The sequence below is a fragment of the Dermochelys coriacea genome, chromosome 24 (assembly GCF_009764565.3).
Source record: "Dermochelys coriacea isolate rDerCor1 chromosome 24, rDerCor1.pri.v4, whole genome shotgun sequence".
NCBI classification, from domain to species: Eukaryota; Metazoa; Chordata; order Testudines; family Dermochelyidae; genus Dermochelys; species Dermochelys coriacea.
Window position 1 is genome coordinate 705,809 of NC_050091.1, and position 25,873 is coordinate 731,681.

At 62.9% G+C, this 25,873-nt stretch overlaps 1 protein-coding gene across 8 annotated transcripts; it reads right to left on the reverse strand.

Annotated features, from left to right (window-relative positions):
• Positions 1-898: 898 nt before the first annotated feature.
• ADAM15 (ADAM metallopeptidase domain 15) lies at positions 899-25,584 on the reverse strand. 8 transcript variants are annotated; one of them, XM_043501831.1, is made up of 25 exons: positions 25,251-25,583; positions 20,020-20,123; positions 18,466-18,542; positions 17,743-17,821; positions 16,331-16,407; positions 10,717-10,888; positions 10,409-10,474; positions 10,232-10,300; positions 9,730-9,899; positions 9,544-9,628; positions 9,318-9,466; positions 9,047-9,224; positions 8,152-8,244; positions 7,253-7,448; positions 6,970-7,078; positions 6,727-6,886; positions 6,516-6,593; positions 6,315-6,426; positions 5,881-6,019; positions 5,734-5,781; positions 4,832-4,925; positions 3,423-3,500; positions 2,582-2,653; positions 2,211-2,341; positions 899-2,045 (listed from the first exon to the last, which is right to left on the reverse strand). In XM_043501831.1, exons 1-25 carry the CDS (start codon positions 25,378-25,380, stop codon positions 2,003-2,005), a joined length of 2,709 nt encoding a protein of 902 aa, XP_043357766.1. In that variant the 5' UTR covers positions 25,381-25,583; the 3' UTR covers positions 899-2,002. The 8 variants fall into 8 exon arrangements, with proteins under 8 accessions (XP_043357766.1, XP_038239119.1, XP_043357767.1 ...); XM_038383191.2 differs by having other exon boundaries at positions 5,734-5,793; XM_043501832.1 differs by lacking the exon at positions 3,423-3,500 and having other exon boundaries at positions 5,734-5,793; positions 25,251-25,584.
• Between the last annotated feature and the right edge of the window lie 289 nt (positions 25,585-25,873).

Here is a 25,873-nt window from a genome sequence, read left to right on the forward strand (position 1 = left end):
CAGTAGATCCCACGGCTGCCGCCAGTTGTCACGGAGTGTGCGGGAGTCCGGGCCCTGCACCCCTCTTCCTGGGATTCACTGTGACTCTCAGCCAGTCAGTAAAATGGAAGGTTTATTAGATGACAGGAACACAGAGCTTGTGGGTACAACCAGGACCTTTCAGTCAAGTACTTTTGGGGGGCAGGGAGCTTAGACCCCAGAATTGGGGTTCCCTGCGTTTGACCACCCAGCCCAAAACTGAAACCAAACTCCTCCCCAGTCTCACTCCTTTTCCCCCTGGCTCCCCCTCTAGCCTCTGTCCAGTTTCCTGGGCAAAGGTGTCACCTGGGTCCAACCCCCCCCCCAGCTCCGGTTACAGGCTCGGGTCTCCTCACTCCAGTGGAGTCACCCCCTGCTCTCCCATTCCCCATGCAGACAGTCCCAGCAGAACTAGACGCCATTCCCCGGTCAATCCACCCCGTTCCATCACAGGGCATCCATAGCTCCTAGCCCCTGGCCTGCAGGGCGCTGGAGGAACAGGGCATGGGTGAGCTTGAGAGGGATGGAGAGTCTGTCCCCAGGGGGAAGTTGCCCAGAGGCGGAGGGGCCCCCCCAAGCCTGCCCCGAAGATCGTGGTACATGTATGGGGGAGGGGTGCCCCTTGGAAATAGAGACAGTCCCCCACCCCCACAGATCCCCGAGCCCTCCAAGCCCAAGCTGCCTGGCCAGCACTTGAGCCACCACACCACCTAGTGGAGCATTGGGGTAACCACCGGGGGAATTTCGGGGTCTTGGCTCCAGCAAGCAGCCGGGCCAACCCCAGCCCCCTGGCCAGGAGAGACCTGGGCAAGCCAATGGCACCAGCTCAGAGCGTTCCCCCCCGCTGCCCTCCCCCGATGGGAGGAGGCATTAGAATTTCTTTCTGGATCTGGGCCTTTCTGCTGTGCCCCACACGGTGGGGGGGGGGGTGGTGGCATTATATGGAGTAGTTCCAGAGCATTGTCTGGTGACTCCGTGACACCCTGCAGCACCCCAAGGCTGAGGGGAACCCCCTGAAGTCTCCATTAGGCCACATGGGGAAGTGATCTGAGCCCCCTGGAGGCCTCCTGGGGTCACGAGAGCGCGGCATGCCCCCCAAGGGAGAGCTGGCCCCAGGATGGGCAGCTTGGGCTCTGCCCTGGGCACTGCCTGGGCCCTGGCCAGCAGGACACGCCACTCCCAGGGGCACAGAGAATTCATGCTGGAGCAGAAGGAGTTAACTCAGGCAGCTCCCAGCCCCTTTATTAGACAGTTTACAGATGATCTAAAGCGGGTTCAGAAGCAGCCAGCACCCCAAAGGAAGGGGGAGCCCCCACCAGGGAGTCCTTCCCCCCGCCCAGCCAGGCAGCGTCCCAGTGAATGGCTCTGGCGGTGTCAAATCTCCCAGGACAAGTTCCGGCACGCACCGACTCTCACCTGTGCTCCCTGCCCAGACGCAGCCGCTCCCCTGGGATGCGCCCAGCCACACCCAGTGTTCGGAGCCCCCAGCACCCAAGAGCTCTCGGGGCCCAGTTCCCAGGGGACTGGCAGGTCCAGCCGAGGGGCTTTGGGCAAAGACCCAGAAACAGCGTCCACAGCACAGAGTGTAACAGGCCAAGCCTCCAGCAGCCCATGGCAAGTTCTGATCTGGCTCCGCAGTGTCCCCAGGGCACCTCCATGGGGGAGGGGGGAGGAGCCCAGAAAGAGATCCCAGCGCTCAGGACCTGCCAGAGTCAGCGACGGAGGGAGCATGGGGGGCCACGCCAGCGACGCAGGGGCCAGTAACCCCAAGTCCAACAGGCAGCGACAGAGGGGGCCTGGGGGGGGGCCCACGCCAGCGACACAGGGGCCAGTAACCCCGAGTCCAACAGACAGCGACAGAGCGGGCATGGGGGGGCCACGCCAGCGACGCAGGGGCCAGTAACCCCGAGTCCAACAGGCAGCGACGGAGGGGAGGTTCCTGACCCCAGGCAGCCCACACACAGAGAGCAGAATCCGTCTCGCACTAGATGTCCTGGAGATGCCCAGCAGGGGGTGGGGGAGCTGGCCTGGGGTGGGGGGAGGAGAGAGGAAATGTGAAACAGATAAGTAACAGGGGGTGGGGGGGGACGGCAGCGTCTGCCTTAGTCACCCCGCAAAAGTCCCAGCGCAGCCCACCCCCTACTGCCAGCGAGCAAGACGCTCCCTGAGCCGTGTCTGCAGCCAGTGCTCACCTGGAGGGCAGCACCATGACATGGGGGACGTAGGAGGGCACCGAGGACAGCTCAGGCCTGGAGACGAGGGGCCCGGTGGGGTCCGAGGGCAGCAGCCTCCCGGGCAGGGGTGGCTTGGCAGGGCCTGGAAGCTGTGGAGAGACACCAGGGTGAGTTACTGAGGAGGGTCCACGTCCTGGGGCCCCATGCAGGCCCCCCACTCCCCGCCATGCCCTATACATCCCTCGTGGGGAAGACGAGGTCGATCCCCCCCCCCCACCTCACACGGGCAGCCTGGCACCTGCTTGGCCCCACAGCCAGACATTCCTCCCCACACGCAGACCCGCGCCACCGTCACCATCACCCCGCGCGGCGCCCACGGGCGCCGTTACCTGAGCGCCTTTCAGCACAGGGTCTGCAGGCAGCGGGCGCGTGGGGGGGGGCGGCCTGTCCCGCAGCAAGGCCTGGGCAGAGAGACAATGAAACAGCAACACAGCGCCCCACGCTGGCAGCTGCTGGGGGTCCGCACAGACCCCTGGGGAGGAGGCAGGTCCTGCTTGCCCCAGCCAGGGGGGAAGATGTGAGCCCAGCACCAGGCCAGGGGCTCCAGGGACAGAGTGGGGCCAGGGCTGCCCAGCGGGGAGCCCAACGCCATGGGCTGGGGCTAAAGTCTCCCCACCTGGGGGCAGCTCCAAGGGAAGGAGCTGCAATGCCATGGGGCCCATGGGAGCTGCCAGCCCAGTGCACCACCCGTGGCCAGTGCACGCGGGGCCCCTGGGCTGGGGTGTGTGGGTCAGGCTTGGGGGAGAGTTTGGGGCAAAGGCCACACGTTGGGTGCTTGCTCCGTCCCATGGCAGCACCCAGGACCCCACAGCCCGGCACAAGGGGTTCCTGGCCCAGGGGTTACACCCTACCCCCACATTGGGGTTGGGGAAGAGAGACTTACGGGTGATGTGGGGTGGTGGGATGGGGCAGCCCCCCAGACCCTGTGGGTGCCAGTTTCACACTCAAGCGCTGCTCTCCGCTGCTGCTCTGACCCCATCACCCCCCAGTGCACGGGAGGGGAGGCAGAGCCAAGCCCTGGAGCCCAGCCACGGGAGGGCAGAGACTCTGTCAGCCGGGTGCCCGCTGGGAGTCCATGCGGTGACAGGCATGCAGGAGCCTCTGCAGGGAGGTTAGAGCAGCCGCTGCCCTGGGCCCCCATCCGCGCCAGGCAGGGCCCACGGACGTTACCTGGGATTCCTTGGGAACCGGGTCAGGCGGGAGCGGCTTGGAAGGCGGATCGGGCCTGGCCCAGCCGTGGGGAATGGGCTGCAGAAAGAAGAGGAGGAGAAAGCAGCAGCGGGGGGGGTTCCAGGGGGTCAGTGAGACGGGCAGGGGGCGTAAGAGAGACCAGGATGGGGAGGGGGAAGAGACGGGCCAGGGGACCATGCAGGCAGGGGTCAGTCGGTGGCCATGCAGCATGCGGAGAGTCAACGCACAGGACAGACTCCCGCCCACGACCCCCAAGGCAGAGCAGATTGCCTCCCCCTGCCCCCCACTTCCGGCGCAGGCTCCACTCACAAGGACCCCCCCAGGATCCCAAGAGGCCGCAGCCTATGGACAGGAGCCCCCCACGCCACTGTCAGGGGGCCCTGGGTTGAGGCACCGCCCCAGGCTGCTCCCCGGTCAGAAGGCCCCTTACTTTTCGGGGGATGCACAGCACACGGTGGCTTCAGGCCTGGTCCCCATTCCCTGGGGGCCGATCCCTCCCCTCACACTGGGGCTGGCCCAAGGCTCCACATAGCAATCGGACCCCTCCACCCCAGAGCCCCTCGCCCAGCGGCATCCACTGCCCACCCACCGACGCTGCCGGGGGAGAGGGAGGGAGGGGGCGTAGTGCTGGGATCCGCATCCCAAGCCTTGTGGCCGGGCCAAGAATGGTCAGCGAGCGATGTCCTGCCGTAACCCTAACCCACAGACCACCTCCAGCACCACAGCAGCCCTATACCGGGGTCAGCAACCCCTGCTGCCCCCCATCCCGATCCCCGCGGCACGCCCCCACCCCACTCCATCACCGCCCTGGGGCCAACCCCGACTGCCAGGGGAGAGCGCCCCCTGCTGCCCCCACCCCACGGCGCAGGGTTGTGACTTGCCGCGCTGGTGCGAGGGGCAGCTGAAGTGGCACCACTGTACCCCACACACACCCCCACCCCCAACCGCAGCCCGTACCCCGGCGCAGCCCGGCACGCGCAGCGCGACACGCTGCCCAGAGGGAGCTCACCGCATACACTCAGGCAGCTAATGAACGTCTGATGCAACCACTCGGTTTAACTCAACTGCTCATTCTGGGGGGGGGTTACACCTCCCGTTCCCCCCCCAGCATGTCGGGACCCCGACTCTCTCACGTGCCCCCTAGGGCCAGCATTGCCAGGGGGAGAGCCCCCTACTTGAGCACCTGCCGTTCCCCACAGGGGCTGTCTTGGCAACTGTGGCAGACCCCATCCCCGGGCCATGGCATTGTCCATGGCGACGGGATCCCAGCCCCACAGCCCGCAGCGCTGGCCCCCCACCCCAGGCCTGGTGCCCCGGCAGGCATGAGCAAAGGCCTGCGGGGCCCCAGCCAGGGCGGGGGGCAGTGCTGACTCCGCCCTGGCACTCACCTTACTGGTAGGCATCACCTGCAGCTCGGTGCTCTGGGGCCGCGGTTGCCCGGGCTGGGGCTGGTTGGAGCCTCGCGGCCCTGGCTGAGAGATCCTGGGGAGGGAACATGTGTCAGGCGCCCGCAGGGCAGGGTCACCCCACTTCACACACATCCCCGCCCCCAGGGTTAACCCTTCAGCTGCCCATCCCCTGCCAGGAATCTGCGAACCAGGGAGCCATGGGTGGGAGGGGCAAGGCTGCACACACAGGGGTGGGTCAGCGGATTGCCCGAGGGTGGAAGTCAGGACTCCTGGGTTCAATTCCCAGCTGTGGTCCTGACCCCTCTCTGGGCAGGGTGGGGCTGGGAGCTGACGGGGGCGTCCAAGTCTCTGGCCAGGCTGGAGCCAGGTTCCAAGCTGCGCAGGGAGGGCACCGGCACCCACCCCAACCAGGGGAGCCCAGCCCTCGTGTCCCCAATTCCCCAGCCAGGGGGCAGGCAGGACCCCCATAGGAGAGCAGGGTGGCATCTCACTGGGGCCAGCTGCCTCCAGCATGGCAGGCCCATGGTGACCAGCCACCCCACTGCCTGTGCTGCTGTGGCCATACCCACTAACCTCCTTAGGGGGCCAATCCCCAGCCCCTGGCCAGCCCCCCACCCTCCAAACTGCCAGGTCCCATGGAGCTCAGTGACCAGCAGAGACAGAGGGATTCCCTGTTCAGAGCCTGGGGGGCAGGGCTTCTTGGGGGGGGGGCAGGGGAGGGATGGATGGACACAACCCTCTGGGTAAGTGACTCAGAGCCCCCCCTACAGTGAGGGGAACCCATGACGCTCCCCCATCTATCCACCGGGGCCCGTGGACACGGCCCTGCCATGGGGAAATGCAAAGTGAGCCCAGCGTCCAGCCCCCCGCAGCGACGTTACCCGTTCGGGTCGGCCGAGACTCCTGCGCTAAGCAATTGCACCTGGGTGCCCGGCTTGGTGCTGCAGGGAGAACAGAGTCAGGGTCACATCCCGGGCCCAGAACATATCCATGGGACCCGGGTGGAGGCTCTCCCCAGAGCGCATTACCTGTACTGGCAGCTGGTGCCCTTGCCGAGCTGGCAAAGGTGCCGGTGCAGGCCGGTGCGCTTGGCGTAGCAAAGCCCCAGAGCGAGGGCCAGGATCAGGGCGGCCAGGATCAGCAGGGTGGTGGGGAGCGCGCTGCTCCCTGGCAGGAGAACAGCCGGTTAGTGTCCCTGGCAGCAAAGTCCCCCACTCCCACCCGCACCCGCCTGGCACCAGCACACAAAGCCCCATTCTTCTCAAGCCCCCCGCATTTGCGGGGGGCGGGGGCCTGCATGCGCCATGTGTGCCTGGCTTGGCCCTCTGGTGCCACCAACCCCACTCCAGGGGGAGCCAGGTCTGCCCTGCCCTGCCGGACGCCTGGGTCCCAACCTCGTCAGTGTCAGAAACTGTGCGATAAGCCCCGCCCCCCATGCCCTGCCCTGCCCCAACCCCCTCACCTTGCTCCAGGCCCCCAGTGCCGCTGTCCACGCTGCCCCCGGTCCCCGGGCTGTTGCAGGCAGGGGGGGCCCAGCCTGCCTCACAGTGGCAGTGCCCCTTGTTGTTGCAGACCTGAGGGGAGACATGGAGCCTCCTCACTGACAGGCTCTCAGCAAAGGGACGGCACAGTCCCTCCCCCCCCGACCTGCTGCCCCGCTCACCCCATGCCCGTGACATTTGCTCCGACACTCCTGCACCCCCAGCTCAGAGACGTCCCGGCACTGGCCACTGCTGCACACCTGCCCGGAGAGAGGGGGAATCAAGAGAGAGAAGGGGGGGCCCTGGCCCAGCATGGGGGGGGCAGCAACCCCCTCCCCACTTGGCTGCTGCACCTGCTCCTTCCCTGTGCCCCAGGCTGTCCCCCCAGCTCACCTTCCCAGGGCCACAGGCTGTGCCTGGCAGCACCATGGCCAGGTCGCTCACATCCTCGCGTGGGGGCAGAGGGGTCCCACGGCAACTGGGTGCTGCCCCATCCTGCAGTGTGCCCTGGGCACTGCCCCCCTGGCACTGCAGCCTCCCGCAGCCAGCATCCCTGCACGGGCAGACAGGGGTCAGGAGGATGGACCGACAGCGTGGGGGGGAGGGGACAGATGGGTGGTGTACGGGGGCACTCACTGCTGGGCACAGGGGATGTAGGTGCTGTTGGCGCGCTGCCCGCAGTGCCCGTGCTCATCCCCCCTGACATTCAGGGAGGCCATGCAGACGTCGGAGACGGGGCCCGAACCTGCACAGGACAGAGAATCGTGATCACCACCGGGGGCATCGGCACCCACACTACTCCCTAGCCTCCTGGGGTGCTGATTCCCAGCAGCCCCCCAGAGCTCCCCCCAGTTCTGCACCCCCACAACTCAGCTCCACTGCAACCCACCCTCCCCTCCCACAGACCCCTGCCCCTTACCTGGGCCCCACAGCTCCTGGCACTGGCCCTGGTAGGTGGTGCAGGCCCCCCCGTAGCAGTAGGCCTGGCCTCCGGCACAGGGTTGCCCATCCTGCAGGTATGTGTTGCGGGGGCAGCGTGGGGAGAGCCCGTCGCAGAACTCGGGGAGGTCGCATTCACCACGGGGCTCCCGGCACAGGGAGCCGGCCCCTCGCAGCTGGGGATCAGAGAGTGTCAGAACGGGGCGGGGGCCCTGTGGCCTGGCCTCTGGTGCAGGGGGACTCGCTGGGCAGTGCTCCCAGGGCAAAGCAGGAGGCTGGAGCCCCCAGGCTCAGGAGGCACGGAGGCTGCATGGCCTGCCCTGAGGGATGAGGGGGACCCCAGCCCATCAAAGGGCCCAAGCTGGGGGCACAGTGCCAACCCTACAGAGCAGTGAGCCCCCCCTTGCAGTAAAACCAGCTGTCGTGTGGGACGGTTCCCAAAGCCTGAGTAAACCCAACAGCTTCCACCAGGTATGTCTGTGACCAGTCTGCACCGGCCGTTCCTGAGCACCTGCTCTAGGGGCTCCCGAGCTGTTTAATAGTTTGCTCCAGGCTCTTTCCAGCAAGCGAGGTCAGGCTGATGGATCAGTAACGCCCTGGGCCCCACATTTGCCCTTCTCCACCCTCTGGGGGCTCTCAATGAGAAACACCAGTGGGTCTGTGATTGCTTCAGCTGGGCCGCATTTCATCAGCCTGTCCCGGGATTCCAGCGACCATAGCCCGTTACATAGAACCCGATCCTCCCCCCGCTGTTAATATTAATTGTGCTGACATTTGGTCATTGCACCCCCAGAAAGTGAATACGTGGAGCCCAGGGCTGGGGTAGCAGGGGGCTGCAGGTCAGGAGTGAGGGGCACTGGCAGGGCCCTTCCTACTCACCTTGCAGTCCTGGCAGCAGGTATCCCCCGTGGCGCACTCAGCTCCGGCAGCCAGCCGGCAGGTGCTGGCATTGCAGCAGGGGTCAGCGCACTCCTGTGGGGCAGAGGGGCAGCAGTGAGTGGGGCCCTGGGGGCGGCGGGGGGGGAGCTGTCACGGAGTCCCCGGGCGATGCTCTGGAACAGCTCCCTACAAAGCCAGTCAGGACTCTGGGGAGTCTCCTCTCTGGGAGCAGCCTGTCTGCAGGACACACAGCTCACCCGGCTCCCACCAAGGTCAGACCCAGGAAGGAGCATTCAGCATCCTCTGCCCCTCCGTGCGCTCCCCACAGCGAGTCCACCCAGGCGGGGTCCTGGGGAAGCCAGAGGTTCCTGCCCCCCAACTCCACAGTCAGACGTGACCCTCAGCCAGACAGTAACGCAGAAGGGTTATTAGACGACAGGAACATGGTCTAAGACAGAGCTTGTAGGTGCAGAGAACAGGACCCCTCAGCCAGGTCCATTTTGGGGGGCAGTGAGCCAGACCACTCCGTCTGCACTTCACTCCATGTCCCCAGCCAGCCCCAAACTGAAACTCTCTCCAGCCCCCCTCCTCTGGGCTTTGTCCCTTTCCCGGGCCAGGAGGTCACCGGATTCCTTGGTTCTCCAACCCTTTAGCTCTCACCTTGCAGGGGGAAGGGCCAGGCCATCAGTTGCCAGGAAACAGGGTGTCGGCCATTTATGTACCCTGGCTCTTTGCTCTGCAACAATTACACCCCCTTATCCCACCACCTAGAGACTTAAGAAATGCCTAGGGGAAACTGAGGCAATCCTACAGCATTCAGAGGAAACATTAAAGAACAGTCCCACTTCATCACAGGAGCGGACATCCCCTCACGCACGTGCCCCTCCCCTCTCACCTCCCGCAAGCCACAGTCGCATGTCTCGTCCTTCTCCACCAGCCGGTTCCCGCAGCGCGGGCGCACGGCCAGGCTCTCGGGCTCGGGCACATTGAAGAGGCACCAGCCCTGGCCCCGGCGCAGGCTCCGCTCCACATCCTGCTGGCTGCAGCTGCTAAAGCTCAGACCGGGCATCAGCCTGCGGAGGGGAGCCCATGAGTGTGGGGGGGGCAGGGCCCGGGGACCCTACTGCCCCTCACCCCTCCCCATCCCGGGGCACCCCCAGACTCACCCCGTGGGCGGCGCCATGATGCAGCTCCGCTCCTGGTAGGGGCCGACGCAGTCACACTGGCGCCCAGCCCCGTCATGGCTCATGCCCAGGTTGTGGCCCAGCTGGTGAGCCACGGTGGAGGCCACGACCAGGACGCTGACCGAGTGATCCTGTGTGGAGAGGCTGGATCAGAGCGGGCTGGAGCAGGGGGAGGGGCTGGGGCAGGGGCAGGGGGGGAGGTACTGACCACGCTGACCCCGCCCGATCGCGCGGCAGAGCACATGGAGGCCTGAGATGCCATCCCCACTGCCGCCCCCTCCAGCGGGGTCCCCCTGCAAGAGAGAGCAAGCGTTAGGGGGACGGGAGCCGAGATCCCAGCCGCAGGCCCGGCATCGGACAGGTTCCAGGCTGGCTCCCCGGCCCCCGCACTCACGTGAGCAGCTGGGCGTTGTCATGTGGGAGCCGGGGCAGCAGCTCCTTCTGCCTCCACTGCAGGAAGCGTTCCAGCGTGGCCCGGGCGCTGGGCCCCACGGCGATGGGGTCCCCCTGGTTCCACACTTCCACCGCCAGCAGCGCCACACGGACGCCCAGCGGCTGATAGAACTGGGGGGGAAGCTGGGGTTAGAGATGCTGGCCGGGTAGCGGGGGCCAGACCAGTCACTGATGGCACCACTGCCCGCACCAGGGCTGTCCAGACTGGGAGTCAGGCTGGGACAGCAGGGGTTGTGGGGCAGGAGGGAGGGGCACTGGTGGAGCTGGGGGAGGGGGAGACCCAGGATGGAATAACAGGGGCTGTGGAGTTGGGGACGGGGGAGGGGGACGACACAGAGCTGGGATAACTGGGGCTGTGGGGCAGGAGTGAGGGGAATTGGCAGAGCTGGGGCGGGGGGGGGGGGGAGAAAGAAGAGGGCATCCCAGGGCCACTAGGGACCCACCGTGTCCACCTGGTTGGCGATCTCCAGCATCCGGGTCTGGATCCGTTCCATGTTGGGGTAATTCTGGAACTGCAGCGGGGAGACAAGGCGTCATGGGGGAATGGAGCCACCACAGGGCCCAGGAGAGTGAGGCAGGTCCCCCCCCCCACCCCCAGAGCACAGCCAGGAGTCACTCACCTCTGCATGGTCCACCACCATCACCAGCTCCACAAACGGCTGCTCTGGGGCTGCCTCCCGCTTCCCCTGGGGAGAAGAGCAAGCCAGTGGGGGGGGGTACTCAACAGGTGGGGGGGCAGCGAACACATGGACACAAGAGTCGGGACCGGGGCGGGGGGCAGTGGGGGTTGGGACCAGGGGGGCCCACAGAACAGGGAGGGCAGGCAGCAGTGGCCCAGGCAATAGCTCCCCCCATCCCAGAGACAAATGAGACTTGTCTGGGGTCACAGCTTCCCCCCCGCACTCCCCAATTCCCCTCCCCCACCTACCCTGCGCGTCTCCAGTTCCAGCAGTGGTTGCGTGTGGTTGGGGGGGCCCAGCCCACACTCCCTCCGTGCCAGCCGCATGTCCCGGGGCCTGTAGGCCAGGTGCCTCCCGCGGGGCCCCTGGGGGTCCGGCTCCAGGCCGTAGCTCCTGTTCTCCGAGGCCACGAGGAAGCCACTAGGGGAGGAGGGGGAGACGGAGCGTTAGCTGGGTGGCAGGGACGGGGTTAATCCTCAGGGCGGGTCACAACAGAGGCAGGAGTCAGGGGCTCAGCCAAACCGCAGCCCCTGCTGGGGGGGGCAGTGTTACGGAGTGTGTGGGAATCTGGGCCCTGCACCCCTCTTCCTGGCATTCACTGCGACTCTCAGCCAGCCAGTAAAACAGAAGGTTTGTTGGATAATAGGAACAGAGTCTAAAACAGAGCTTGTGGGTACAACCAGGACCCCTCAGTCAAGTCCTTCTGGGGGGCAGGGAGCTTAGACCCCAGCCTTGGGGTTCCCTGCGTTCCACCACCCAGCACAAAACTGAAACCAACCCCCCCCCCCCAGCAGGCTCCCTCCTGCAGCCTTTGTCCATTTTCTGGGTAGTGTTACCTCCCCTTCTCCTTCCCCTTCCCAGCTCAGGGTCTCGGGTCTTCCATCCCCAATGAAACCCCCCTGCCACATTCCCAGGTCAACACTCCCCCCTTCCTGCTGCGTCACATCTCTCCCCCCTTCGAGACTGAACTGAGCGGGGTCACTCTGACCAGTGATCTGGGGAAGCTCAGGGCCCCCTCTCCGGGACAACACATCTGCTCGCTCTCGTAATCCTGCAGGAGCAGGCTCCACCTCAGGAGCTTGGCGTTGGCTCCTTTCATCCGGTGTAGCCAGGTCGGGGGAGAGTGGTCGGTGTACACGGTGAAGTGTCGCCCAAAGAGATATGGCTCTAGTTTCTTGAGGGCCCACACCATGGCCAGGCACTCCTTCTCGATGGCCGCGTAGTTCTGCTCCCGGGATAGCAACTTCTTGCTCAGGTACACGATGGGGTGTCTCTCCCCCTTTTCATCCTCCTGCATTAACACCGCCCCCAGTCCTGTGTCTGAGGCGTCTGTGAACACCATAAAGGTTGTCAAAGTCTGGGTTTCCCAGAACTGGGCCACTGACCAGAGCCTCTTTCAGCGCCCAGAAAGACTCTTGGCACTGCTCGGTCCAGACCACCTTGTCTGGCTTCCCCTTCTTGCATAGCTCGGTGATGGGGGGGGCTATGGTGCTAAACCGGGGCACAAACCTTCGATAGTATCCTGCCAACCCAATGAAGGCTTGGACCTGCTTTTTGGTTTGGGGAGCGGGCCATTCTCTGATCACCTCCCCCTTAGCTGGTTCTGGCTTTAGGTGGCCGCTCCCCACCCGATGGCCCAGGTAAGATACTTCAGCCATCCCCACCTTGCACTTCTCGGCTTTGATGGTCAGCCCAGCCCCCTGGAGTCGGTCCAGCGCTTGTCTAACCTGGGACACATGGTCCTCCCAGGTCTGGCTAAAGACACAGATCCCATCAACATACACCATGGCAAAACTCTCCATCCCCTTCAGAAACTGATCCACCAGGCGCTGGAAGGTGGCTGGTGCTCCCTTGAGGCCGAAAGGCAGGGTCAGGAACTCAGAGCCCCAGAGGTGTGATAAAGGCCAATTTCAGCCGGGCATCTGCATCCAGCGGCACTTGCCAGTAGCCCTTTGTAAGATCCATGGTGGTGAGGCATCGAGCTCCTCCCAGCTTATCTAGGAGCTCATCAGGCCTGGGCATGGGGTAGGCATCAGATACAGTGATGGCACTAAGCTTCCAATAGACTACACAGAACCGGATGTACCCGTCCTTTTTGGGGACCAGCACCACTGGCGAGGCCCAAGGGCTGGCAGATGGCTGGATCACCCCCAAGCATGTCCATGACCTCTGTTTCCAGGTCCTGAGCAGTTTTCCCTGTGACTCGGAAGGGGGAGCATCTTATCGGGGTATGATCCTGTCTGCATCCATTAGTGCATGCAGGCTGTTTGGAAAACAGCTGTCGGTACGGATGCAGCACCCCCCTGATCTCAGCTTGCTGGGCAGGGTTAGCTGATCTGAGAGGGGAATTGTTTCCAGGGGGGAGCCAGCTCTGGTCCCAGGGAATAGATCTACTAAAGGGTCATCTCCCTGCTCCTCCCAATGTCCACACACAGCCAGCACCACATTCCCCCTGGCATAATATGGCTTCACCATATTCACATGGTACACCCGGCGGTGGTGCGCCCAGTTCGACAGCTCCACCACAGTTTACCTCATTTAGCTGCTTGACAACCTTGAAAGGGCCCGCCCAGGTGGCCTGTAGTTTGTTCTTTCTCACTGGGATGAGAACCATCACCAGATCCCCGGTGGCGTAGGCGCAGGCCCGCGCTGTGCGGTCATACCAGACCTTCTGCTTCTTCTGGGCTCTGGCCAGATCCTCCCTGACCAGGCCCATGAGTTCAGCAAGTCTCTCTCAGAAGATCAGGACATACTCAACCACTGACTTTCCATCGGGAATGGCCTTCCCCTCCCATTCGTCTCTCATCAGGTCCAGGGGGCCCCTCACCCTCCTGCCATATAACAGTTCAAAAGGCGAAAATCCGGTAGGCTCCCGGGGTACCTCCCTGTACGCGAGCAGCAGGTGAGGTAAGTACTTGTCCCAGTCCTGCGGGTGCTGGTTCATAAAGGTTTTCAGCATCATCTTTAGCATCCCGTTGAACCTCTCCACCAGCCCATTGGACTGGGGGTGATAAGCTGAGGCCCAGTTGTGCCGGACCCCACATTTCTCCCACAAGCACCGGAGCAGGGTCGACATGAAGTTGGATCCTTGGTTTGTCAAGATTTCCTTGGGGAACCCCACTCGGCTGAAAATGGCCAGGAGCACATCTGCCACGGTGTCTGCTTCAGTGGAAGCTCAGGGCTCTGCCTCGGGGTAGCGAGTGGCGAAATCTACCACCACCAGAACGTATTTCTTCCCTGACAGGGTCGTCTTGCTGAGAGGCCCCACTATGTCCATGGCCACCTTCTGGAAAGGCTCCTCTATGATGGGCAAAGGTCTCAAAGCCACTTTCCCCTTGTCCCAGGCCTTCCCCACCCTCTGACAAGGGTCACAGGATCGGCAATACTGCCGGACAGTGGAAAGACCCCAGGCCAGTAAAAGTTCTGTAGCAGCCTCTGCCGGGTGCGCCAGATTCCCTGGTGCCCTGAGAAGGGGATGTCAACAAAGCCCTCTCTCTGGAGGGACAGCACCGCACCCACACTGTAAACCAAGAACCCTGAGTCCAGAGCCTCCAGCCCTCTGGCGGAGCTGGCCTGGGGTACTCTTCCCTCCTGAGAAAGTGGTAAGCTGGCAGCCCCCCTTGCCTGGGTAGTCTGCCCCTTGTCCAGCTGAGTCCCTACCCAGTTAACCCTGGGTAGGTTGGGTCTGCTCAGTCTGTCCCTGAGCCTGGGTCACTGGGTCCGTACGTGGCATCTCTGGCCACAGTGATAGCAGCTCATGTCACGTTGGTCCCCTCGAGTGGGTCGGATGGTCCTGACGCCAGGCGTTCCCCTTAGGAGGGGGTTCTCCATATTTCCCCGCTGGGAGGTCCCTTGGTGACTCTCTCTGCATTGTGGGGGGCCTGTTCTTTTGGGACTCTTCTCTGCTACACCCTGACCGACTGTTCACAAACTCATCGGCCAGCTGCCCTGCATGCTGTGGGTTCTCTAGCTTTTTGTCCACCAACCATTGTCTCAGGTCAGAAGGGCACTGTTCATACAGTTGCTCCAGTACGATTAGGTCAAGCAGGTCCTCTTTAGCTTGGGCCCCAGCTGTCCACTTGCGGGCATATCCCTGCATTCGGTTGACTAGTTGTAGGTATGTGACCTCAGGCGTTTTACGCTGACTCTGGAACCTTTTCTGGTACATCTCGGGGGTCAGCCCAAACTCACGGAGCAGGGCCTTTTTGAACAGTTCGTAGTCCCCTGCCTTCGCCCCTGTCATTCAGCTGTACACCTCCATGGCTTTGGGGTCCAGAAAGGGGGTGAGAAACTGGAGCCTGTCTGCCTGCGAGATGCACAGGGTTGATCCTGCACTCAATGTCCTCCCCCTCCTTACGCTGGGCCAGAAAGCATTTATCAAAGCTCCCTGCAATCTTGGGTCCCCCGTCACTCACCACAGCCGGGGCCCCACTGCTCCCCAGCATGGCCAGCTCCAGCTCATGCTGTCGCTGCTTCTCTTCATGCTGCCTCTTTTTCTCCTTCTCCTCCAGCTCATGACGATGTTGCTTCTCCACATGCCGACGATGCTTTTCATGATCCTCCAGCTCCCTCATTTTCATCTCCCTCTCCCATTTCAGCCACCTCCACTCTGGGGATGGGGAGCTCTGCTAGGAGGATCCCCTACTGGCTGCTGGATTCAGGATGCCCTCAGCATTTGCTGGGCTTCCCCCAACCCCTCCCCTAGGCATAGGTAGGAAGGGTCTCAGGACGTCCTTGGCAGCAGTCTGACCCCTCCCAGCCCAGTCAGGCCCCAGGGCCCACGCTGCATCCACCGGGTGGCTTCCCTGAGGGACAGGGATCGGGTCATCCAAGCCATCCTTCTCCTCCAACTGGGCAATAAGCTGTACCTTGGTGGATCTCCCAACGTGCAGCCCCCTCTGCCTGCATAGCTCAATCAGGTCGCTCTTAAGGCGTTTAGCAAACATCTCCCTGCTGGCCACTCGCAGGCTTGGGCAGCTTTCCACGGTTTCCAGGGAGAACCCCTAGGGTGCCAGTCCTTCTTGAGGTCACCACCTCTTTGCCAGGGTCGAGTTGCAGACTCCTCCGCCCCTGGGACCGCTCACTGCAATCCCCTGGGGAACCCTGTTATTGCAAAAGTCCTTCTCTCTGGTCACACACTCCCAGGGGTTAACCGCCCCCTGAAACTGTCTCTCTGAATCTTCAGCACTCCTGGTCCCAGTCAATCCCCCTTCATTTTACTGCTCCCCAGTCACTTACTGCAGGAAGCGCCGTCCACGGGGTGCAGCTCATCCCACCACTGCCACCAGTTGTCACGGAGTGTGGGGGAGTCAGGGCCCTGCACCCCTCTCCCTGGGATTCACAGTGACTCTCAGGCAGCCAGTAAAACAGAAGGTTTGTTGGACAATAGGAACACAGTCTAAAACAGAGCTTGTGGGTACAACCAGGACCCCTCAGTCCAATCCTTCTGGGGGGCAGGGAGCTTAGACCCCAGTCTTGGGGTTCCCTGCATTCCACCACCCAGCAGAAAACTGAAACCAAACCCCGCCCAACAAGCTCTCCCCTGCAGCCTTTGTCCAGTTTGCCGGGCAGAGGTGTTACCTCTCCCCGCCCCCAGGTTATAGGCTCTCAGATATCCCATCCCCAATGAAACTCCCCTACCACATTCCCAGGTCAAACCCCCGCCCCCCCCATATCACGCTGGTGTGGGACAGGGCTAAGATGACTGTGGGGCTGCAGGTCAGGATGAGGGGCAGCCAGAGCGGTTCCTCTTTAAAAGCCACAGAGGCATCCCCCCCGCCCCCTTCCATTGGCCAGGGCACCGTCCCCCCTGCTGCCCCTCCCCTGTCATCCCGCAGCCTGGAGCTGCAGAGCTCTCCCCACCTGAGTCCGGAGCAGGCGCAGATGCTGGCCCTGGAGCCTGGAACCCCCCGGACATAGCCCCGGTAGCAGCAGGTTCCCTGCAGCAGAGAGATGCCAAGTTTAGCAACAGCTCCAAGCACGGAGGCCCAGCAGAGCTCTCAGGGGACCCAGCTGGGACCTCTTCCCCTGTAGAGCAGCCCTGGCCAGCAACAAGGGGAGGGGACACAGGTCCAAGCAATGGACCAGTGCAAATACAACAGCACCAATGACAGGGCACCCCCCTGGGGAAGCTTGCAGCACCCCCCCACCTCCTGAGTCCCGCCTGGCACGGCCAGGGCATTTCCGTCAGAGTTACCTGCTGGGGGGGATGGGGGGTTGGGAATTTTCTGTAGTATTTTTATGACCTTCACCCATGTGTGTCTCAGTTTCCCCTGTATTTTGCATGGCTGGGGGTGGCCTTTGCTCCCAGGGCAGCTGGAGACAGTTGTGAATGTCACCCAGGGAGGAGTCACTGATAAGAGAACAAAGCTAATTACAGGAACAGTGACACCTCCTTGCCCATAATCCCCCAGCTGGAGAACAAAGGCTGGGGGAAGGGGAGGGACACAGCTGGGGGCTCTCACTGGGACCTGCACCAAGGGAGGGAGTTTGCAATGGGGTGACAGGGCTCGGAGCGGACGCTGCTTTCACCTTCAGCACCCAGCGCCAGCCTGGGGGCTTCGGAGGCTGCCTCCAGGGAGTAATAAACCTGGTGAGGTGACCGCGCTGTGTGGGTGTTGTCACGGAGTGTGGGGGAGTCCGGGGCCTGCACCCCTCTTCCTGGGATTCACTGCGACTCTCAGCCAGCCAGTAAAGCGGAAGGTTTATTGGACAATAGTAACACAGTCTACAACAGAGCTTGTGGGTACAACTAGGACCCCTCAGTCAAGTCCTTCTGGGGGGCAGGGAGCTTAGACCCCAGCCCTGGCATTCCCTGCGTTTCACCACCCAGCACCAAACTGAAACCAAAAACCCCCCAGCAGGCTCCCTCCTGCAGCCTTTGTTCATTTTCCGGGCAGAGGTGCTACCTCCCCCTCCCGGCTCAGGTGACAGGCTCTCAGGTCTCCCATCCCCAGTGAAACTCCCCTGCCACATTCCCAGGTCAACACTCCCCCCTCCCTGCCGTGTCACAGGTGTCCTGGACAGCACTGTGCAAGGGGCACCCGTCCAGGACGAGTCTCTGCCAGGCACCTGACACTGATGCACCTGCTGAGGGAAGCAGGAGGGCTGGTGCTCCAGCAGTTCAGTCAAAGGAGGTGGTGAAGCTGCATGGCCTGCGCTGGGGGAGGAGTGGGACCCCGGGGGTCTGACATGCTGCAGGGGTCTCCCAGAACCTGATCCGGGACACCTGCGTGACCAAATTTCTGCCCCTGCTGCTCCAGCCACAAACCTACCTGCGAGCCAGCGGCCTGCGTCACCCGTGTACCATTGGGCAGGTAATAGAGCAGTGCCCGAGCACCCGGAGCCACCTCCCTACCACAGACAGACAGACAGTGAGAGCGAGCCCCACGGCCAGAGGGGCTCCCCCCGCCCTGGGCTGCGAATGCCTCTGGGATGCAGGAGGCTGCACCAGGCACTGGGAGCACGGCTCCTGGCGCTACAACACACACTGGGGGGGCAGCACCCCCGACAGGCCACAGGGACACTGCCACGCTGCCCAGTAACACAGACGGGGGTGTTCCCCTTCCACAGGGCGGGTGGAGCCCATCTGCTGCCATGCCACTGCACAGCCCCCCCTAGAGCAACACATGGGCGCCCCAGCCACCCCTGCAGCCCCACAGCTCCTGCCCCCCAGGGTCCACCCCAAAACAACGCACAGGCACCCTGGCCACCCCCTGCAGCTCCCTCCCCCCAGAACAATGCCCAGGCACCCCGGCCACTCCCTGCAGCCCCCACCCCACTAGGGACCCCCAGCCCACCGTAGAACAACATATGGGTGCTCCAGCCATCCTCTGCAGCCCCCCAGTTCCCTGGGCCTCCCAGCCTCCCCCCCCCCCACCATCCCCCAGCTCCCTCCCCACCAGGGCCCAGCAGAGCAGGCCCTGTGCTGCTTGGATGCTGTCCCACCCGGCATGGGGAGGGGAGGAAGAGGGAACATGCCCAGCCCCCCAACTCACCGGTTTTGCTCTAACTCCAGCACAAGCCGTGTCCCTTCCAGGTCTAGGGCAACCTGCAGCCGCTCTGGCAAGCCCTCCTGGGGGAGACCAGGGAGCGGGTTACAGGCCCAGCCCCCACATTGCCAGGGACAGCAGCCAGCGGCCCCCAGCTGGGAGTCGCCCCCAACACCCACCCAGGATGGAACATGGGGCCAGTCCCCACCAGCGGGCGCCAGCCCCAATCCAGCTCCAGGGTGGGGGGGGGTTCCCTGCCCCACCCCCTTACTGGTCCTCTGAGGGGGTGGGAGGGAGTCTCCAGGACCGGGGCAGGAGTGAAGCCAGCCCCTCTGCCCCTGCCCCATGGCTGAGCCCCCCATGCAGGAGGCTGGGCGGAGGAATCCTGCCATGAAATGGGCCCCATGGAGAGTGTTTGGGAGGAGAAAGTGTATGGGGGGCACCCGCCCAGGCCCCAGCTCACCCCGCCTGGCATCGCAGCTCAGCCCAGCCCGGGCTGAGTTTGTGCTTTGGCCAGGGCTCAGTTCCCCCATCCCTCCCCAGCCAGCATCGCCGACGGGGCCCAAGCTGTGCCGGGAGGGTGATGGGGGGGGGCGGAAGGAGTGGTGTACGGGGACAACCTGGCCTGGGTTAGGCCCTAGCGTGTCGGGGGTCAGGCAGAGGTCAGGATGGGGGTCCCCTCCCAGCAGGAAGCGCCCCTCCCTCATTAGCTCATTGTCCTGGGGGTGGGGTGTCGCAGGAGGTGTCCCGCGCCCCCCCCCCCCCCACACACACACTCACACACACACCCTGTGCTTCCTGTCCAGCGGGGAGCAAAGAGGAAATGCCACAGAGGATCCCTGGCTGTGCCGGGCCAGGCCCTTCCGGCGCGGGGGGGGCGGGCAGGAATGAGCTCACACAGCCGGCCTGGCTGGGGGGCAGGGGGGGATTCCACAGGGACAGAGTCTCCTTCCCTGCCCCTTCCTCAGTGCGGGTCTGAGGGGACCTTTTCCAGGCACCCCCAAGTCCCCGTGTGGGGAGTCCCCAGATGCCCCTGAGGAAGCCCCTCATGGCAATCGGAATTGCTAGGGCCAGGGCCTCCCACACAGGGATGGGGAGAGCTGGGGGAGGCAGCAGGTCCCTTCTCCCCCATCCTTGCAGGGGCTGGGGGTCTCCCCATGCCCCCGTCCCCCCAGAGGCTGCAGGTGTTTGCTCCCTGTCGGGACCCCGGGGACAGGGCAGGCGCTGGGAACCCGGGGGCCAGAGCTGGGACAGGAGCTGGGTTTCCCGTGCCTGGAAAGGGAGCAGGGGAATCCAGGGGGGTGCGGAGCGATGTGAGAGTAGCACCCATGGGGCTGGGAGGGGAGCACTAGAGCTCACCGCGTGCTCCCCCCAAAGCAAGGGGGAATCGCACCGAATCCAGTGCAGGGGCCAGGCTGTGTGGGCACTGCCCCCTCCCTGCCAGCTAGACTGGGTCCTGCCTGGCCCAGAGAAAGGCCCCCACTGTGGGATGAGTTGGGGGAGCAGGGGTGCCAGGGAATGCAGCCATTCGCTGCTGTGGGGGAAGGGCAGAGTCCTTACCAGGCCTGTCTCTGCCATGCTGAGCATCTGGTTGCCCTGCAGGATCCAGGGCGTCACGTGCCAATAATGTCCCAGGTCCTCACGCTGCCGCCTGGTGCTGCCGCCTGCATGGGCCGAGAACAAAGCCATCACCCCGGATGCCCCTCTTGTCCCCCAGCCCTCGCCCTGTACAGCACAGCCCCAGCCCTTGTCCTGCTCCCCCTTCCCCGGATCCTGGAGGCCCCTCCCCACCGCTCTGGGCTTCACCCCCAGACTGGTGCATGGGGCCCCAGATCCTCCCAGGGCTCCAGGCTGGGCAGGTGCACAGAGCGTGCCCTGGGATCCAGACCCCTGCACTATTGCACATCTGACTTGGTGCCCTGGAAAGAATCGGGGACAGGCTGGGAGTCAGGACTCCTGGGTCCCATTCCCAGCTCTGAGCCTGGCTCGCTGTGTGGCCTGGTGAGTGTCTCTGGCTCTCTACCCCCCCCACACACCATAGGTGGGGTGTGCGCCCCTCTCTCGGTGAGTGCTCAGAGTGAGGCCCGCACCCAGGGCCGGTGCAAGGATATTTTGCGCCCTAGGTGAAACTTTCACCTTGCGGGCCCCACCCCACCCCCGCACATCGGTTCATTGAGGGGCAAATCCCAACGAGCCTTTATAGCTCTAACTGCACCTGTTACCTCTTGATTATTAAAAAGATATTTCTTAATGATCAGGGACAAATACAGTCATACAATACAAGGGCAGAAGGGATATTTCATTCTTGGGTTATAAATCTTTTTCTCTTATAATATAAATCACACATGCTGCGAAAGAGGAAGGTCTTGTGTGCGAGTCACATGCCCATGAGTGAGCAGATCCATGTTCGATTCCCAGCTTTTCCTCAGAATTCCTGCAACACCCAAATTCTCCTCCCTTGTAAGGCACCTCAGAGGAACATTAGAAGAGCTAGCTCTGAAATAGACATCTCCTTGGGCCAACGTGACACCCCATGCTTCATTTTCAATGGACTAGGCACATTGCCCCCCAAGAACTCCAGAGAGCAGGGATAGGGCGTGTGCAGGGCTCACCATCCCGAGAGGACACACTGCCATATCTGCAACCACTGTTGAGAAAGGTGTAAGGGAAACATGATCACATTTGAGCCCAGCACCTTTCAAGGGAATTTGTGCACCAAGGGTCCCCAGAGCAAGTCCCTGAAACAGGACGACTTGCAACCACCATGGGTTCTAGGATGCAGGACAACCCGAATCTGTCAGTTTATGGTTAAAGAGTACGTCAAATGCCATTGCATCTACTAACTGATGATTAGACAACACAGCACCGAAGCACTTGCATAACTTCAAACCATGTGAGCCGTCCTGCTCTGTTTAAAGTGACTCACATGCTTCCGTGCATGTAGCATGGGGGCTGCAGAAATGCTGCTACTCTGGATGGGGTTATGGAGTACAATTCCCAGGGCGCTGTGTTCTAAAAATATTAATATTAAAGATTTATATTGCCAGAGGCATCAACCCAGTTGGGGCTCAATTGTGCTAGGAACTAAATTGATACGTAGTAAATGATGGTCTCCAGGTGTTTACAGTCTAAAGACAGGATAGAACAGGTGCATAGGTAAACAACGGGGCAGGTTGTCAGCGGTGCGTATGGCTGTGGGAATGTTTCTTTCAGAATGAAATCCAAATTAATAAATAAAGTCACTTGGCATAGCCTACCGAGAATCAACTTTGCAGTTGACAAATCCCACTCAGTTCATTGCTCATCTAACTTTCAGCAACTTTCATGAAAATCTAGGCTCTTTATCTCTTCGATAAAAAAAAATGTATTTCTCTCTCCCCATCCTCTGGAACCCAAACTACTTGGTGGCTTAGTTCATATGAGTTCATTGTTTTTCAATTGACTTTCAAAATATGCCCTGCAAATATTTGAGTAACAGAACCTCCAAAGGCAGAAAAGGGGGGAAAAGGCTGTTTTTCCATCCGCAACTTTCAAAGTCATTTTCTTTCTTTGTGAATTTTTAACAATATTAAAGTTAGTAAAACAGGACTTGTTTTAAGATGTGCTAGTCCAAGTATAAACAAACTCACTTTGGATAAATGCATTAACATACTTTATATTTACTCCTCAACCATGTAATTGGTCTTTTTTTATCTGAAATCTGAAGAATATTCCCATTTTGCATGATAAACTGTAATCTAGGCAGGGCTTCTTCTGAATTCTGTACCATTGTTCTGGAAGGTAACCAAGATTTTCAATGGTGGACACAGAATCTGCTTTTCAGACACAAAGCACAAAAGGCCAAAAATGCAATGTCATGGGATATCAAGTTATTGAAGAACCCTAAACATGCATTTATGCGCCGGCCCCCGTGCAGCCCGCAGCCAACCTTGCCACGCTCAGGCTCTGCAGCTCCTGGGCACACGAACTGGAGGGGCAGCAACGGCTCACACTCCTGGAAGCTGCAGAGCCCGAGCGTGGTGAGAGGGAGCCGGGGGAGGGTGCATGGGGGCAGCTGCCCACATGCATCTGCTGCAGCCTGCAGGAGCCCCCAGGGTGGGGCACCGAGCCGCAGCCTGCGCAGGAGGGGCGGGGGGGCTAGCGATGCCACCACCTTTGCAGGGCTGCTCCCCCCTGCGCCGTGCTGGCTCCTCCATGGCTGGGTTTCTTTCCCCCCCCAAGCCAATGCTCTGGCTCTCCAGGGCCTCTGGAAGGCGGCTTCTCCCTGCCGAGCCAGGGCACCACTTCTCCCCCCCCCCCGCCAACCACTTGGCGCCCTAGGCGACCACCTAGTTCACCTAGTGGTTGCACCAGCCCTGCCCACATCTTGTGCCTGCCATTCACCAGCACGTGGCCCCTGCCCCGCAGAGGGACAGCAGCACTTTCGGGATACGTAGGCCATGTCTACACTACGGCACAGCTCCATGCCAGGGAAGAGCTCTCCCATGGCGTAATTAAACCACCCCTAATGAGCAGCGCTAGCGGTGTCAGCAGGAGAGTGTCTGTCGGGTCGACTTTGAGCTAACACACCAGCGTGTTTATCGGGCGGGGGGGGGGTGCTGGTTTAGACAAAGCCTAGGGAACTGAAGGCGTAAGTGGGGGGAATCCAGGCGACTTGGGTGGCTCCCAGCATGGGGCTGTCTCCTGCCCAAACTGCACGTGCAGGATGTACCCTGAGCATCTAAGCAGGCGGTGCTGATGAGAGACCTGTGTGTGCATCGGGGAAGAAACGCCAGGGGTCCCGATCAGAGATGTCCCTGGCCAAGGCATGGCAGGCCTGGGCAGCACCTGGCATCAGGACTTGTGAGTTCGCACCCCAGGGCTCTCTGCTCAATTGATTCCATCCCAGGCTGGTGGGAAGGCCAACCTAGCTGGGCCAATTCCAGCGGGCACCTCAGCAAAGCCACCCATGCCAGCCCCATGGGGCTCAAGCCTCTGGGGCCACACAGAGAAGCCCTTCGCAAGCGTCCCTGCCTCTTTGGCGGGGGCAGGGCCCATCCCTCCAAAGCTGTAGCTGAAGCCAGGCAACATGGCAGTGTTAGAGTGGGGCAATCAGCCACCCCCGTCCTTCCTCCCAGCCCCTGGCCACATACCAAGCCCCTGGAGCAGCAAGGGCAGGACCCTGGGGGCATCCAGTGCTGGGTGGAGCTGGAGGAGCCGGTCAGGCCAGGTTGCCAGCACAGACCTTCCCGCCCCGCTAGGAGACCCCCCCCCCCATCACTGTAATGCTGAATCTCCCCGAAGGGGGCTAGGTAACTGCAGCTCCCGCCATGTCCCCCCCCCCCCGACAGATGTTCAGGCTTCATTCGGCCCTGCTGAGATGCCAGCCAGGGGGCCGGGCAGCAGATCGTACCGGGGAGGGGATGTTGGACGGACATTCATCGCCTGGACCTCAGTGCCAGCCTAGATTCCGGCCCCCAGGCATGGCCAAGGATTGGGGTGGATGTCAGGGGAGAGCTCAACCCACCCCATGCCGATCTCCTCCCCAGCCACTCCATCCGCTCCCACCCCCAGGACCTGTGATGGCAAAGCTTACCCTGGGGAGGGGGCAAAGCCCCCTGTCCTCAAAGGCTTGGTACGGTTACAGCTGAGTGACACCTGAGGTAAGTCAGCTTGACCTCCTCCTTCCCCACTGGTGCAGACACACCATGGCCCTGCCTTCCCAGCCCCCTGGCAGCCTCTATGACCTGCAGCCCCCTGGCTCCATACGGCTCCCCTTAATGCTCGTAGATGCAGCCCGCCCCCGCAGCGATGCCAGGCCCTGCCTCAATGCAGCCTGCCCCCAACCAATTGTCTCAGGCTCTCTGCAAACACAGGCAGAGTCAGTTGCTTGATGAGGGGGGTGGGGAAGCTGCTTTGAGTACTACTGATGCAGCAAAACCTGCCTGCGTCTGCAGACAGCCTGAGCCAATTGCCCCAAGAAGGCAGCTGCTCTCTGCCTCTCACTGGGGCATTAGCTCCAAGCCCCACTGCTCTGGGGCCCCCACCAACCTAACCCAGAGGGGTGCTCTGGTCATAGCAGGCGAAGAAAAGCATAGAGGGCCCATCTCCCCCAAGCAGAGCCATCCTAGCTGCTGGGGTGAGTACCAGGGCCCCGCCAGGTGTGGGGTGCAAAGGCACCATGCACCCAGGGCCCCCGGTGCCTGAATCCACCCTTGTCAGACAGGAACACGCAGGCTCCCACGTCGTCCCGATGGCAGCTCGCCCCAGGGCGCGGCCAGCCCCGACGGGCACCTTTGCAGCCAGGGGGCCCTGGGGAGGGCCAAAGGTCTACCGGAGTCCCAACGGCAACCCCGGTTCGCTCACCTGTCGCGGCCTCTCCCTGCAGCGTCTCCAGGTGCTTGGAAAGGCAGCGCGGGGCTGGTGACTCAGCCCAAGTCCCGGCCGCAGACAGGGAGCTGAACCCAGAAGTGCCTCCTCCCGCCCTCACAACCCTCACTCCCAGCCCCCCCAAAACCTACCAGACGCCACTCCCCACCCCTCTCCCAGCGCCGGGGAGAGAACCCAGGAGTCCTGGCTCCCAGCCCCCCCTGCTCTGACCCCCCAGCCCCCACTCCCTTCCCAGCGCCGGGGAGAGAACCCAGGAGTCCTGGCCCCCAGCCCCCCTGCTCTAACCCACCAGCCCCCGCTCTCCTCCCGGAGCCAGGGAGAGGACCCAGGAGTCCTGGCTCCCAGCCCCCAGTGACTTGCACGCTGGCTCCACGGGGCTCCGTGCTCCCCACCCCCGGCCCCGGCCGGTCTCCCCCGCTCACCTGCGCGCCGGGCGCCCCAACCGGCTCCGAGGTCCCGCGGCTCGGGGCCGGACTCGCGGCGGTGCCCGAGGAGCCCCGAGTCGCAGCCGCCCAGGGCCCAGAGCAGCCCGAGGAGCAGCCGCAGCCCCATGGCTCGGCTCGGCTCGGCTCAGCCGCCGGTCCCAGCTCCTGGCGTGCGGGGCGCCGCGGCTGCGGGTTTATGCCGGTCCTGGGCCCGGACCCAGCCCCGATCCGGCCGGGCCGCCCCCGCCCTCCCGGCTCGCACGGAGCGGGGCCGGGCCTGGCAGCACCCGCTCGGCCGGGGAGGGGAACTTCCCGGCCGGCCCTGCCAGGGCTCGGGGCTACGCCCAGCGAGCTCCGCCTCCGCCCGGCTCCCGGGGAGCTTAGCATCGTCCGCCCCCAAACACCCCCTGCCCCTCAACTGCCCTCCTCCCCATCGCCTGATCCCCAACACCTCCTGACCCTCTGCCCTGCCCCCAAACACCCCTGCCCCTCAACTGCCCTCCTCCCCATCGCCTGATCCCCAACACCTCCTGACCCTCTGCCCTGCCCCCAAACACCCCTGCCCCTCAACTGCCCTGACCCCAAACAACTGTGCCCCCCAACTGCCCTGCCCCAAAACA

What these genes read in the sequence shown, in the direction of transcription:
- ADAM15 (XM_038383191.2), bottom strand. Translation starts at nt 25,380, where the DNA reads ATGGGGCTGCGGCTGCTCCTCGGGCTGCTCTGGGCCCTGGGCGGCTGC. An exon ending in TGGTGGTGGACCATGCAGAG is followed by an intron (nt 10,301 to 10,408) that starts GTGAGTGACTCC and finishes TCCCCGCTGCAG; the next exon opens with TTCCAGAATTACCCCAACAT. An exon ending in TACATCCCCTGTGCCCAGCA is followed by an intron (nt 6,887 to 6,969) that starts GTGAGTGCCCCC and finishes CTGCCCGTGCAG; the next exon opens with GGATGCTGGCTGCGGGAGGC.